Raw genomic sequence first — 15,625 nt, forward strand, 5'->3', positions numbered from 1 at the left:
ACATTATATAAATTAATAATAGACAATGTGCAGCATCAACAAAAGACTTCATAGCATTATGCTAACAGCATTACTGGTATCAATAACCTGTCTTGTTAATACAGTGATAAATCATTTTCTGTGACAGGTTGTTATTAGTGCCACTGAGGTCACAGCTAATACTAGAGCGTCAAGTCCCACCTCTCCCATTCCTCCCTTTATCGCTTGGCTTATTCTCTCAACCACAGTCTTAGAAAAACAAAGGAGGTGCAGTCAGATAAAAAGGAGGAGTGGCAGGGAGTATCGACCTATCAGAGCAGTACTGGAGAAAGGGTCTGTCTAGTGTCATTAGGTTCTCTAGAAAGCATTGGGCTATTGCTTTAGGTGCAACCTGATGGTGTGTGTGTGTACTTATTTTTCTGCTGCAACCTTTACAACAATGAAGGGAGGAGAGAGTATTTTAGCTAATCTAAACACAATTGCATGCCCAGGCTCTCTACACACTGATTAAGACATCTACAGAGTAAACACACTTGACATAAAGCTGCAGTGCAATTTCTGCTCCACAAGCAGCACCAAACAAATTGGCAAAAATAATGACCATACAAACAGGTTTCCCGAGCATGTGCCACTGTATTGTGTGTACAATTGCAGTTTACTCATGTTATACTCATATTACCTACTCTTTAAATATTTGCATTGCTGTCTGTATTTTATCATTGAAAGATTGCAAACCATCAGCTTTAAAGGGATAGTTCACCCAAAAAATGAAAATTTTGTCATCAATTATACATCCTTAAGTTGTTCCAAACCTGCATGAGTTTCTTTCTTCTGTTAAACAGAAAAGAAGGTATTTTAAAGAATGGTAGTTGGTTATCAACCAGTTGATGGTAGCCATTGTAGGAAAAAAATACTATGGAAGTCAATGGCTACCGTCAACTGTCTGGTTACCACCATTCTTCAACATATTTTCTTTTGTGTTCAACAGAAGAAAGAAACTCATACAGGTTTGGAATGAGGAAATGATGACAAAATTTTCATTTTTATTTTCATCTTTTGGGTGAACTTCAACGTCTTTATTCTAGGACACTGAATGGCTTTCCTGAGGTAAATGTGACGTTACGTGACACCATCACGTAAATTGTCACAGTCAGACACCTGACACAGTCAAAACGTGCTATCAAAACAACGCTAATTAAATAGTCACCATTTCAGTCAGTGACTTAGGCCCTCCAAAACTGTTACAGCTAAAACCGAAAATTTATTTTTGGTGCATCACTACTTCATATCTTATTTGTTTCTCATCTTTAGCCCTCTGTGTTTATCAGACTGATCCACTAACTGTCTCTAAGTCCTGTTCCTCCCCGAGCCCATTAATTAAGCCATTAAGAAGACTGCAGTCATGAATGCGTCTCAGAGCAGAGATATTAAACTCATCTTTCACTATCGCGCCCAGCAACAAGCCTGTAAGCACACACACACTCCCTCTCGCCCCCCATTGAAATGCCACATTGCCGCTGACACACTGCAGATGGCTCAGACAGTTCCCTTTCCAGACTATCGGTGCATGTCCTAACCAACAGAAGATCAAATAACAAAATTATAGGTCACATCCAGCATCCTTCAGCCTGTTTGACAGCAAACTGGTCGCAAGAAACATATCTGGCTTCGGTGTTCAGAATGAATCTCCCAAGAGGAATTACTGTAATCTGTGTATGTTAAATCAATGACTATGGCCCTGAGTGCTGGAGTAAAATTACCCACTAAGATCAATGCTAAAGTAATTACTTTACACCTACAGCGCAAAGTACCTATAAAATGATTCACCTCTATGGGCTCTTTTAAATTTTATTGTGTTACAAGCAACAATTGTACTCAACAAAGTATTTTATAAATCAGACATTTTTTTAAATTAATAAAAAAAATAAGTAACAGAAAATGACTGCATGCATAATTATTCATTCCACTACCGTAAATCTTACAAAGAAGCATATCTGAAAGATGATATTACTACTTTAGTTGTATAATTTACAAATACTATATTTTTGGCTATATAATAGTTCTTCATACCGTAAATTTTACCGTAAATTCAACAATTGTCCACTATCCTGCAGACAGTAGATTGATCTACACATGCCATTTACTGTTGGCTACAGGAAAATATTGATTTAAAAGTCACTATAAGCTTTTATTACAAATTGATCTTCAAGTTCCAAGCCATAAGGAAACTGTATTTTCAGGCATAAATAAGGACGCTGAAACAAACCTTGGCACATGAATTATGGAAAATTTGTATATAAATTCAGTTAAGTGAGGCTGAGGTCCAAAATTTGCCTAGTTTTTGTTCAAATCGCCTGACTGACGAATGTGGCCCCCATCTATCTGGACCGTCCTGCGCGGACACAGCTGCTCACCTGAGTGATAATGCTCTTGAGTTCCATCCGTTCCACTTCCCATGATGCTTTGGCACGGGCAAACTGCTGTGTTAACTCCTGTGAACTCTGACGCTCCTCGCGCAGCTCAGCGCTCAGATCTTGTAGCGCCACTTTCAGGTCCGACAGAGTACTGCCGAATCCGCTAGGCTGCTGAGGGCAACGGGAGATGGAAATAATTACATTTACATAGCCGTGAAGACTGGATTATAAGGATATCTAAATCTAAATCATGTTAGTGTCCTGCGGATGTAAGGTGTTTGACCAATCTTATGTTTTAACCCACCTGTGGGCAGCTTTTCTCTGCCAGGCTGTGCTCTTTGGGTGTAGGGTTGAGTGGTTGCTCCTCAGCAGCAGACATCTTGTTGTCTCCATAGTGGGAAGACAATCCATCTTCCTCAAGCAGGATACGGAGATCTTTGACACTGTTAACCTGGAAAAACATATCGGCCTTTATTTCAACAATATTTACAAAGTACACTATCATTCAAAATTCTGGGGTCGGTAAAATATTTTAAAAAGTCTCTTATGCTCACCAAGGCTGCATTTGTTTAAAATTCAGTAAAACAGTAAATTGTGAAATATTATTACAGTTTAAAATAATTGTTTTCTGTTCAAATATATTTTAAAATGTAATTTATTTCTGTGTTGTCAAAGCTGAATTTTCAGCATCGTTAGGGGCCGTTCACACAGAACGTGTTTTTCTGTTCCAATGCGCTATTTTCCCATTGTTTTTCTATGTAAACACGCACTATAAGGACATGTGTGAACGTTACGCTCACATTTCACGTCTTTTGGAGCGCCTCACACATGAGCGCTGCGTTTTTAAGCCGCTCATCAATGTCAGTTCCAAAACAGTGGACCAATCAGAAGAACTCAGAGGCAGGGCAAGCTTTGCGACCTCTTGTTTTGCAGTAGCAAGTTGTCGTGAAAACTGTTTTATTTGTTTGTTATTGCATCTCGTCTCAAAAGTGCGTCTCGAGACCCTCGTGTTCTGCACTGCGTTTTTTTAAAAAACCATTCCTCGCGTTTTTAGATGCAAAGACGCATTCTGTGTGAACGGAATGAGCCCATACTCCAGTCTTCAGTGTCACAAGATCCTTCAGAAATCATTCTAATACGCTGATTTGCTGCTCAATCCATTTCTTATTATTATCAATGTTGAAAACTGCTTAATATTTTTATGGATACATTTTTTCAAGATTTTTGATGAATAGAAAGTTCATATGAACAGCATTTATTTCTTTTGTAACATTATAAATGTCTTTACTATCACTTTTGATCAATTAAATGCATCCTTGCTGAATAAAGTACAAATGTATTTCCAAAAAAAAAAAAAAAAAAAAAAACTTACTGACCCCAAACTTTTGAATAGTAGTGTAGCTAAAAGACTATCCGACCACTTTTGCACCTGCATCTAATTCACTAACCACCCACAATCCCGTTTAACTGTTCCAAACATGAATGAATTGTGCCGTGCTTATTGCGTTCAGACTTTGTAAGCATGTTCGCATAATTTCCTGATTTTCATTAAATCCCTTCAGTAAATCAGGTGCTAAAATTATGCAAACAGTGTGTGTAAATAAACCTGCTTTTGGCACAATTCATTCTTAGAGGAATTTCCATACCTCTAGGATATCCTTGCTCTCAGTGTCTAGTTTCTTGCCGAGTCTCCACTGTTTGAGGAGCCAGCGCAGCTTGAGGCCGATGAGGAGCAGGCTCTCTTTGAGCTGCTGGGACTCCTGCACCAGCAGGTTTCTCTCCTGACTCCACAGCTTCTGCTGCAGACGCGTCTGGAGACTCAGACTCTGCAGCTGGAAGTCTCGGCGGAGGAGGGCCTTCTGATGCTCTTCCTGAAGCTAGAGAGAGAGACATTACAATTTGTGACTTGAGGAGAAAAATGTTCGGATGCATGTCTGCAAACAAACAGATTTTAGGGTTAGGGTTTTGCTTTATTTGGATATTCAGTGTTTTGAGAAAGATCTAAATTAGTACAACACGTATTAACATGTTTGCACCTGAGAGAGTTTATGTGTGTCGTTATGGCGCTCCTGTCTTTCCTGTGACAACGCTTCCTGTGCTCCCTGAGCCTTCTCTCTTGCCTCAGACAACAGAGCGTGCAGCTCCCCAACCTGCTCTGTCAGCTGAAGAACAACACGCAAACAGAAAGAAAGAGAGAGATTGTAAATAATTGGTAAATACTATATCTGCACAATATTTGTAATACAAATAGACTGGAACAAATGGCAAAACTTAATGCCATGTAAATGTCAAAATGATTCAGTGGTACAATGCCAAAATAAAAACAATCTTTATAACTAGTTTAGAATCTGTCTGATCATAACTTCAAGTGTGCAGAGAACACAGTCTGTATTATTTGTCTTTTTCCAAGAAAATGGATTAGAAGTTCCTGGACTAATCAACTAGGATTTTTCTTATTTTTTCTTTCTTATTGTTTTGATATTTTTAGTGGTGGTGCTTGAAATTCATCCTATTTAAAGGACCACAACTACAGTCAAACCAAAATTTATTCAGATACCTTGAACATTTCATTCATTAATACAGTGTATTCACTATAGTTTAAAAAAATGGTAATAAAATATGACAAGATTTCAGAGTTAAACTGTGTCAGAAAAAAATAATTTTAAATATGTCAGATAACACTTAAGCAAAACATGGTCAGGTCAAAGTGTCTGAATAATTTTTGGTCCCAAATGTTTATCAATTTTACTGGTAGTCCACTGTATGTAGAATTTTTGGGTATAATATGTCACAGTTTACTTTATTTTGCCTCACTTACATAAATGAACTATAGTGTCCTGCACCTACTAGTAAAAATATATCAAAAATATCAAAAACGTCTGAATAATTTTTGGTTTGACTGTATTTAAGTCAGCAACAGATATGCAGATATGGATACATTTGGCTGTTTTTTTAAAACCCTTGCAAAACAATTGTGTCAAGCTAAAAATAGACCAACTTTTAAAAGCATGACTCAAGAACCTTGCATTCAACTCAAGAACATTTTTATGTTAAGTCCTCTAAGAAACATGTCCGATCTGGCTAAATATACAGGACTTTTTACAGAAATAATAGTTTTGACCAGTTTTTTGCATCCTTAGTCCATTTCTACTCTAGCAACATCAGTCCAACATTGAGCGAGCCCTACCTAAAATTTAAAACATGAGACCAGAGCTTGATCACAAGATGTCAGTTGTTTCTTTTTCTTTGTGAAAACCACATTTGCCAGTTAGTGGAAATGCTGGGTGATGAATTGTTTGGGTGGAAACTGTTGATGGCTGGAGGTTTCTCTGAAATGCTGCAAGGGCGTTTGGCACAGCGTGCAGGACGCCAAATCACATAATGCATGCATTCATGATTTAAAGCTCGGCATAATGGACTATTTTTATTCACCTTGTCGATACTTTATACTGTCTTCAGTTTAAAGACTGCATATTTCTCAGTAGTTCATATAAAGTCTTGTACAAATTAAACAGATTACTGCACCAAACTGCATCAAATTGAACAGAAAAAGATAAAGAAGTAGGCCTTTACTGGGGTAAATATAGTGTAATGTAAGAGCGTAGTGGGATTAGGCAAGAACTAGCGAGAACTATATTTGCTCATATCTCTGCATGGGTGTACAAGTCTTGTTTTATTTATGGACGCAAGGGTATTTTTATATTTTAACCACATAAACATTCTTTAGAGTCTACGAATGTCCCATTTAATTGACTTTGCTGTCATCACCTAAACCCTAATATCCCAATTCCCCATGAACCTCAGATTTGAGTTACCAGTCCGTTGCCTAAGCCTTCATTGTAGCTTCTGAGCTTTTAAAGTTTGCCAATCATCCAATGAGAAACTGAGAGAGCACCATTCTATGGATGTAATTCTTCATTTAACTCATTGGTTCTGCATTCTGGAATTGCCTTAAGGCCTGTTCACACCAAGGATGATAACTATGATGATACAGATATAAGAGTCCACACCACAACTATAATGGTACATAGAAACTACATTGTTGGAATCACTTCCACCTGATGAACGATAAAAACAATGCTGCTTTAAAGAGCTTGAGTATTTAAAACAGCAGACAACAAAACTGCGGCACGCTTAGAATAAATAGAACAATATCGTCCGCTGGTGTGGATGCTAATATAGTTATCTTATAGTTATATTTATAATTATTATTTTTGGTGTGAATGGGCCTTCTTTCCTTGAAGGATGCACAATATGCTGCCTCTGTTTTTGTCCAAAAGTGTTAGTTTAGGTTTTGGAACATAGCCTTTGTGTGTCCAATTGTAAGACAGTAGCAGAACTGAAATGTTTGTGTGTGTTTTAGTGCCTCACCAGATCAGAGTTTGTTTCCTTTAAGTCAGATTCCTCGTCTTTGTTGCTGTCTTTGTGGCTGTTGCTCTCCTCCTCTGCCTTGCATGGCTGGTCTCTAGAGTCAGGCTGTTGCATGCATGCATGGGCAAGTTAATGAAGGAAAACAACAACAAAAAAAAAAACAACAATAAAAGACGAGCATGATAGAAGACAGACAAGATCAAGAAGAATATGATGAAGGAATAGACAGTGATGCAAGGACAGAACAGACATATTTAAAGTGAGAAATGAATCACGGGAGGAAAAAAGAGAAAATGGCACAATGATACCTATAAAACCTCACCAGCAAATAAAAACTCACAAGACAATGAAAAGTATGTATAGGAAAAACAGTTTGGTCATTGTGGTATAAGACAAAATGGCAAAAAGAAACAAAACAACAAGGAGTGAAAGCATCATCTTTGGTTTGAGGAGGAGGAAACAGTAAATGGGGTAGAGGAAAACAAAAGAATTATAAAGAGAGGGAGAAGAAAAACAAAGAAAGAAATGTAGCAGCGACCACAGGTCATGGTGCCCATGCAGTGAGGAAAAAGAGGGAGAGAAAGAGGAAGGGAAGAGTCTGGATTGGATCTCAAGAGTTGGGCCTCTAATGGAGCCTAAATGAATGCCTATATATATATATGTGTGTTTTTTATCCAGTACAAAAGCGTTATATTGGACCCCACTGACTTTCATTGGCCCTGTCCCAAATGACACACTTCATATGCACTTTCGGTCTTGTGTACTTACAATGGCTACCGCGTGTGCGCGTCTGTTAAGTCCATGAGACCGTAGGGTGTCCCATTTGTCATTTTAAGTTTCAGAAGGGTGCTCGTGAGTGTCCCCTTTGTGGTCTCTGCAGCAGACCTCTTCCCAACAGTCAAAGCGGCGTTACATCAAGAAAGTGCGGACTCGTACGAAGACCCCAAGTGTTTAGGGTGCCATTTGGGACAGGGCCATTGCATGGACAAAAACAGTTATAAATATCTTCTTCTATGTTCCACAGATGAAAGAAAGTCGAACAGGTTAGGAACGACATGAGAGTGAGTAAATGATGACAGAATGTTCATTTTTGGATGAACTGCTCCTTTAAGAGGCTAAGCTGTTATCTTTCATTGGAAATATCTATTAATATCAAATCATTATTTTACACATTTTTGCTAACATGATGCATGGCATACATGGCATGGATTAGCCAATATATTGTGAGTGCTTAAATCACATGTCAAACTCCGCTCCTGGAGGGTCACTGTCCTGCAGAGTTTAGCACCAACCAGCTCCAAAACACCTGCCTGGAAGTTTCTAGTAATCCTGAAGACTTGAGTAGCTGGTTCAGGTGTGTTTAATTAGGGTTGGAGCTAAACTCTTCAGGACAGTGGCCCTCCAGGTTGACATCCCTGGAAATAGTCAGGTCAAAGATGTATTGGAAACAGCCAAATCCAAATTCTATCATACATTGTTATGCTAGTAAACAAGCAAACTTATACTATTGTGTCTCATTTGAATCTAGACATAAAATACTTAGCCAGTGCCAAAAAAAAAAAAAAAAAAATGGATTCTTTAATCAAAATGAAAACTTTCACAATAGGTGATTTCTTTATCACAATTTATGATGATCTAACTCCATTAGAGGCCTAAATGCTATCCACTATGATGCCTTATAATGCATAACAAGCATGCATTGTTATAGTGGTCAGTAGAGCTGCACGATTCTGGATAAATTAAAAATCATAATAATTTTTTTGCTTCAAACAGAGATTATGATTCTCCCACAATTCTGAATAGGCACCTAAACAATGTAATTTACTAGAGGTTCTGACAAAATGTTAATCGCAGTCTATTTAAAATATTTAATTAATCTGAATGAATTATTTAAAAAAAAAAAACAGTTTGAATGAATGATTCAATGACTCACTCATAAAGACAGATCATTGTCATTTTGAAATGAGATCGCATGGGTTTTTGAATCAAGATCGTGATTTTTAACAATTAATCGTGCAGCTCTAGTGGTCGACAAACCTTTCTAAGGGAAATGGCAGTGTAAATACAACTCAATCTAATCAAGCAAAGCAAAAAAAGAAAATTGCTGGTAAAAAAAAGACAAAACTCCAAGCAAAAAGGAAATAAAGATGCAAGGGAATTTTTGACTAAGAGATTGGGCGTGTACCTTCTGTTGGGCCATGTTCTGGTTGAACTGAGCATCTGCAGGGCATGAGCAATTTGCTGCAGGGTCTTCCGCCTCAGACAGCAGGGGCATCAAGGACATCCCTTCCACACGCTCCCTCTCTGGGGGCTGCCCCAGGGCATCCACCCTCTCACTGAGGGCCTGTAGCTGAGCCTGGAGGGACTGCAGTCTGCCATACAGGGCCTCCACCAGGGGCAGCGTGGAGCTCTGGGTCTGGCTCTTCTCCAGCAGAACCGGTTCCGCAGACTCATTTGTTGTAATCTTACGATAGACTGCATCTGGTGTGATACTGGAGGGGTCGGGTGATGTCAGGAGCTGAATGGCTGAGGTAATGAGTTGCGCTTGGTCGCGGATAGCGAGAAGGTCTTTTATGCTGAGGCCCTGAGCAGTAGGAGTGTGACTTGTTACTGAAACTTTAGGATTTTTTTCCTCCAGAATATCATTCTGCTCATCACCCACTGGGCCTTCACGGTGCACCTGGCTTGGGACGCACTCAGCCGAGTCCCCTGCTTCAGCATCAGTTTCCAGCGCTGGACGTGTGGAACCCTGGTTGGAGGCCAAGTCACACCGTTGAAGGTTGGACAGAAGCACGCGGTTCTCATACTGGAGCTTCTTTACTTTGCCATTCAGCTCTGCGATCTGCAGCCTGGCAGCAAGCAGTTCTTTATGGGTGGCTTCGTTTACACCGGATTCTCCCTCTTCAGAAGCACCAGGAATGATTTTGGGTGAACTAATGGTTGTGGACGATGATGGCTCTATCTCAGTGACAGCGGGAAGCTCGGACTTGTAGTGGTTGATCTCATTCATCAAGAGCTTGTTCTGCTCTTCCATTTCTATCAGAGACCGCCGCAGCAGATCCGCCTCTTCTTCCACAAACTGTAGATGGCGCTGTAGCTCCATTACATTCTCAGACGTGGAAAGCAGCAGGTGACTCCCGACTCCACCCATAACGCCGACTCCACCCGGGGTATCCTGGATCTTCATGTCGTCCATTTCGGCGCGAAGGCCACGGTTCTCCACCTCCAACTCTACGATACGTCGACTTAAAAGGTTCGCCTCCTCTTCCACAAGTTTCAGGTGTACTTTGACCTCGGCTTCTCGGGTGTGAGGAGAGTCAGCGACCTCTTCGACAGTAAGTGAGGCATCAACCTCTCCATACACAGAGCGATACTTTGCCAGTTCCTCCCTCATGGCCTCATTGTCTTTGACCATCTTGGTGAGTTTCTTGCACATGAGAGCTGATTCCTCCTTGGCGAAGTGAAGCTGGCACTTTAGGTCTGAACTGTCCTCTGGAGGCTGGAGAGGCACATTTGCAGAGACCAAACAACTGTTAACTGCTACAATATTGAACAATATGCTGTCTGTTTATACCCTTTTTCCACCACCAAATTGTTGGTGCAGGAGGCAGTGGACCCAGTCAAAATCTTGCTCTGCACCAGCTTGTTAAACCTGCTGATCTTGATCCAGGAGCCAGAAAGTCACTAAGGTGGGATAATGTCCTCACCACAGTTTTCAAAAATTTTTCAAAAGAAAAAAGTCTTGCTAGACTTGCTCACCAAAAAATTGCGACACACATTTGTCATGTTGCACAGTTACTCCAGACACCTTATTCATCCATCTGAACTTTAGATGTTTAAAGGGGTAGTTCACCCAAAAATGAAAATCTGTCATTAATTACTCACCCTCATGTCGTTCAAACTGCCAAAGTCACGCCCCCCAGTGGTGAACCATTGAAATTTCGAAACACTTATGACGTAATGAAGCCTTGTTTACTGAAATCACGTGACTTTGGCAGTTTGATACATGCTCCGAACCACTGATTTGAAACAAAAGATTTATAAAGCTTCGAAGCTTCATGAAGCAGTGTTTTGAAATCACCCATCATTAGATATTGTTGAATAAAGTCGTTATTTTGTTTTTGCCGCATAAAAAGTATTCTCGTTGATTCATAACATTAAGGTTGAACCACTGTAGTCACATTAACTGTTTTAAATATGTTTTTATTAGCTTTCTAGGCATTGAAAAATTAAATGATCTTGCTGGCAATGGAGGCCTCACTGAGCCATCGGATTTCATCAAAAAATATCTTAATTTGTGTTCCGAAGATGAACTTATGGGTGTGGAACAACATGAGGATGAGTAATTAATGACAGAATTTTCATTTTTGGGTGAACTAACCCTTTAAACATTGTCAAAACTCAAAAAAGATGTCAGCAAAATCTGTAATGCCTCATGTTTTTTGGAGGCAGGTTATGTTGCGGTAGGAGAGATTGAGTAGCTTGATTAAGAATATAGACCACAACCTTGTTGGTCTTAAAAAAAATAATAGAACAATGAAAGCTTTGAATCGATAGCACCTGTTCTATAAATACAGCTTGCTATCAATGCTGTACTTTACCAGTCCTCTTTCAGATCATTGTAATATCACAATAGAAGCAAATTAAGTCATAAAATGTATTGTAGTATTAGTGTGTATTACCTGAGGCGATGCTTTTTTGTCAGGTTTGTTGTTTGGTCTGGCACCTCTCTTCTTCAAAGAGTTCTAAAGGGGAAAAAAAGTGATACATTAATTAAAATGTGTAACAACATGAATAACTTGTATTATCCCCCTCCCAAGCCACTGTACATCCACTCTGATATCACACTATCACATTTATCTCCCTCTCTGTGGTATTTTCACTAATAAATCATAATTTGGCAGGAAACCAGCATGAAATTAATCTGATACACATCACAACATGAGGTATTGCAGTGTTTCAATCAAATAAAAAAACTATTCCACTGCAGAAAATGGAGATAGAACTATCAGACACATTATTAAACGAATAGTTACAATCCTAGATGCTGATTGGTTAATACAGGTATATATTACATGATAAAATACACATTCACAATATAACACAGCCTCTCGTACATTATTTTTCGTAAAATAATTAAAATAAAAATCAAACAGGATCACTTCTACTGTCATTTTCTCCATGTAGTTACATTCAAACCATGTAACTACAACCATGTTTGTCTTCATTTAGAAAAAAACAGGAATGGGTGAATACAGACAGACTGCTGGGAAAAATCCAATTTTCACTTCCTGTCGTATGTGGGCTGACAGAATGGCACAGGTTAATGGAAACGCAGCTTTTAATGGCACTGAACTTCATTAAAATCAATAGATTTGTGCTGAAAGAAAATGAAAGCATTGACTTAGCAGTGTATCGACCATTTTTGTGCCACTGTTTTTTAATTTAATACAGTTTGCTGAGTCTGTGGGAAAGAAGTCTGAACATAATGAGATTATAGCAACGTCATTTATCTCACTGCTAACTCACAGTGACCCTGTACACAAAAGCTGAACACGTAAAGTCTGTACAATATGTATATACATGCTATGTGATGGGTTTTTCTTCTGTCATTGACAAACACACTCACTCAGTCTGCTCTGGCGCTCAAAACAATCATGATAAAATTCCATCTACTCTGCAAGACTGATGCAATTCTGCCATTCTAATGCAATGGAAGCGTGTCTCTTCCACTTTGTCACTCATACTTGCACAATTTCATATGTGCAAAAGTGGAGAAACAGCACATAGTGGTAAGGAGAGTAAAAATAGGTATTTGCAAGGAAATTTGTATTTGTCAGTTGGACAAAAAACCTTTCATGACTCATGTTTCATCGGATGATTTACCATCAGAAGTTTATCAAGGGTGTGCAAATATTTTCCCTTTCAGAACTCATGTGGCAACATGAATGTGGAATATTCCTTGCATAAAGCAACCAAAATGAAAATATGGGGAACAAAATCACAATACGTGCAGTTTCAATAAAGAGACTGGATCAGCTTGCAGTGACAAAATTACCGTTGGTGTTTGTCCTAAGAACCAAAATATATTTTTCAACAAAAATAATGGAAAAGAGTTCTGGCAATTTCATGCCTAGAAAGAAATAATTTTCTGTAAACGTTCTCAGCTTCGCACCAATGGCAGGTGTGCTGAAATCATTATCACAGATCTTTTCTTCTCTATTGTGACATACATCAGAGAGTAACGGATTAGGGCATTGGTCGTTGATTAGATTTTGAGATGTGGGCATTGCACTCAAAAGTGGAGGCAGATGAATGTGAGCTTGCACACTGTAAAAAAGAATTGTTGGTTTAACTTAAAAAAGTAAGTTACCTGGTTGCCTTAAAATTGCCTTAAAAGTTCATTGAAATTAAAAATTTGAGTTAATACAATGAAGGTGATTGGTTTAATCAACAGAAACTCAAAATATTATGTTATCTGAGCCACATTAATTATTTAAGTTGATTTGACAAAAGAAAAAATGTTGTGATAACAAATCATGATGATTTTTTTTTTTTTATTTACAGTGCATGGTTTAAGTGGACTAAATGATTGGTGAAGTACTGCACACAACCACCAGAGAGAATCTTCACTGGAAGATCAAGTTATGACATTTTGATTAAAAATTAAATTGAAAAAATGAAACGCATGGATGAATTGTTCAAAATAATATTTATAACATGCATTTAGAATATAGAGTGAATTTTCACTTTATGCCGACTTTAATAAGAAACATGACGAAAGATATCCTCTCGTACATCATTGCATAATTTTTCACTGAAACTCACAATCTAAGTAGTCTGTCATCTGATCACTGAATTGCTTATCAGCTTCCTGAATTTCAACACCATGAAACCTAATGCAGATACAGAAATCTGAGAACAAATACACACACACACACACACACACACACACACACACACACACACACACACACAGGTCTATTCAGCCGTGTCGTGATCTTGTGCCTGCTTGACTTATTCTTATGAAACACTCTTCCTCTAACACAGGATGTAAGGAATAAGAAGATGTTATGTTACAGTTGGGAATGGAATGAAGAACGAGTCTCACTGTATTAAACAAAATCCATCTATCCTAAAGGAGCAATGGAGTCTCTCTTATTTCACCTGCTCATTTGACTGAATTATGAAGACTTGAGTTAATGGAGTGTGTGAAACTGAGAGGGTCTGTAAGTCACGCTCCACTTCACACACTTTGTCCTTCAAAATCATTGTCAGTGATGAGCATGGCCTGTTGTGTAAGACTCTGAGACAAGAGGCTGGACAGAGAGATGAATGTTTTCATTGAGAGAGTTTTCTTTGCCTGTTTAGACAGGGGACATCATTAGGATTTTAACTGTTTGAATCGTCCAGACTAACGCTAACACCTGTAATACAGCAGGATCTTCCTCTTCTGCCAGGTACGAATGTGCACATGAATCAAATTCAAATGATTCATAGTATTTATAGCTATTAGTATATATAGAAAAGACAATATAGGGAGCATGTGTGTACACTGCTTTGAGGAACAGTGATTCAGATTTGATTTAAAAATTTAAACCAACAGTTGGGTTTGTCCATATTTGACCCAAACATGGGTTGAAACAATCGAATGTACTGCTACTATTTCTGCAGTATATAGTAGGGCTGCACAATTAATGAAAATGAAACAGAAATCACAATATGGCTTTTCAAATCATGACTTTACTAATACACAATTTTTAATCAGAAAATTTTGATTTTTCAATTGCTTGGAATGCTTACACAGACTACCATATCCCACAATGCAATGCACTTAACCTTCTATTTCCAGCGTGACAAAATCAAAGTAATATCAGTAACAATTTTTCTGTCTTGACCTACTTTTATAGACTATCAAATTCAGACATTTAGACAAAATTGGATTAAAAATGCAAAATAATTTTAATTTCCAACTGGATGCCACTTGCAGAGTGAAACAAACAAAAGGTCATGTGACAACAATGCATTGCAGCATGATATGCAAAATATTTATACTACTGTGTGAAATGTTTATCATTGCGGATGACTTCTATTTCACATACTAATTAAAAAGTAGGCTGCATGCAGTGTACACTGTGCAGTGCTCCATAAGCTAGACATAACAAGAGAGAGAAGCTGTGGTAAATCCATTGCTTTTTCTCAATTCCCAGACCGCAGAGACACGAGTCCCCGACCGCTCCAGACTATAATGGGTTCCCATGACAACGGCTTTTGTGAGCAGTTCCCCTGTAGAGTTCAATGGAACAAACTGATGAATAAGTGGGGGGAGGAAGTTAGGAGAGAGGAAACAGGAAATCACAACCTTTCAAATCCATTTGACATGAGCAGGCATCTCTCCTCCTGCACAAACAAGCAAAACAACTGCAGAAAACCACCACATTCCCCTCTTTTTCCCTTACTAACTGCACTAAAACACAAGGAAGCCAAAAGCCAGATCATTAGCATAGCATTTTTCATAAAGCAACTGAGAGCCTGCAGATGCTGTGTGATTCCCACACACATTTCGTCCCACCGTACATGATTAGGAAATGAGATATTATGTCTCTTTGATCCACGGCAGCAGAATGTTTATTACTTCACAACAGCAGGATGGCAGTGATAAACATTATGCCTTACACAAAGAGCTGTGACAAAAGTACAGCTTCCTCCAAAACCTCTATCAACCCAAAACATTTTTAGTCTCCTTTAAAGGGTTAGTTTACCCACAAATGAAAATTCTGTCATTAATTACTCACCCTCATGTTGTTCCACACCCTTAAGACCTTCGTTCATCTTCAGAACACAAATTAAGATATTTTTGA

The 15,625-nt window shown here is 38.6% G+C and overlaps 1 protein-coding gene and 1 long non-coding RNA gene across 4 annotated transcripts in view; one reads left to right on the forward strand and one right to left on the reverse strand.

The window, feature by feature from the left end:
• LOC127504999 (uncharacterized) overlaps positions 1-15,625 on the forward strand; it is a 100,538-nt gene that overhangs the window by 57,765 nt on the left and 27,148 nt on the right. Inside the window, exon 4 of one of the 2 annotated variants that reach the window (XR_007927539.1) lies at positions 13,332-13,673. The exons of the other annotated variant lie outside the window; for it this stretch is intronic. This is a non-coding gene — a long non-coding RNA (uncharacterized LOC127504999). Of the gene's footprint in view, positions 1-13,331; positions 13,674-15,625 lie in introns of those variants that run through there. 2 annotated transcript variants of the gene reach the window in all.
• soga1 (suppressor of glucose, autophagy associated 1) overlaps positions 1-15,625 on the reverse strand; it is a 56,886-nt gene that overhangs the window by 8,264 nt on the left and 32,997 nt on the right. Inside the window, exons 4-10 of one of the 2 annotated variants that reach the window (XM_051880205.1) lie at positions 11,447-11,509; positions 8,950-10,263; positions 6,765-6,869; positions 4,430-4,555; positions 4,040-4,270; positions 2,698-2,844; positions 2,394-2,561 (exon numbers count right to left, since the gene is read on the reverse strand). In XM_051880205.1, coding sequence (XP_051736165.1) covers positions 2,394-2,561; positions 2,698-2,844; positions 4,040-4,270; positions 4,430-4,555; positions 6,765-6,869; positions 8,950-10,263; positions 11,447-11,509 — 2,154 coding nt within the window. Of the gene's footprint in view, positions 1-2,393; positions 2,565-2,697; positions 2,845-4,039; positions 4,271-4,429; positions 4,556-6,764; positions 6,870-8,949; positions 10,264-11,446; positions 11,510-15,625 lie in introns of both variants that reach the window. The other variant, XM_051880204.1, reaches the window with a different exon arrangement.

Source organism: Ctenopharyngodon idella, chromosome 22 (genome assembly GCF_019924925.1).
Source record: "Ctenopharyngodon idella isolate HZGC_01 chromosome 22, HZGC01, whole genome shotgun sequence".
In the NCBI taxonomy this organism is placed as follows: domain Eukaryota; kingdom Metazoa; phylum Chordata; class Actinopteri; order Cypriniformes; family Xenocyprididae; genus Ctenopharyngodon; species Ctenopharyngodon idella.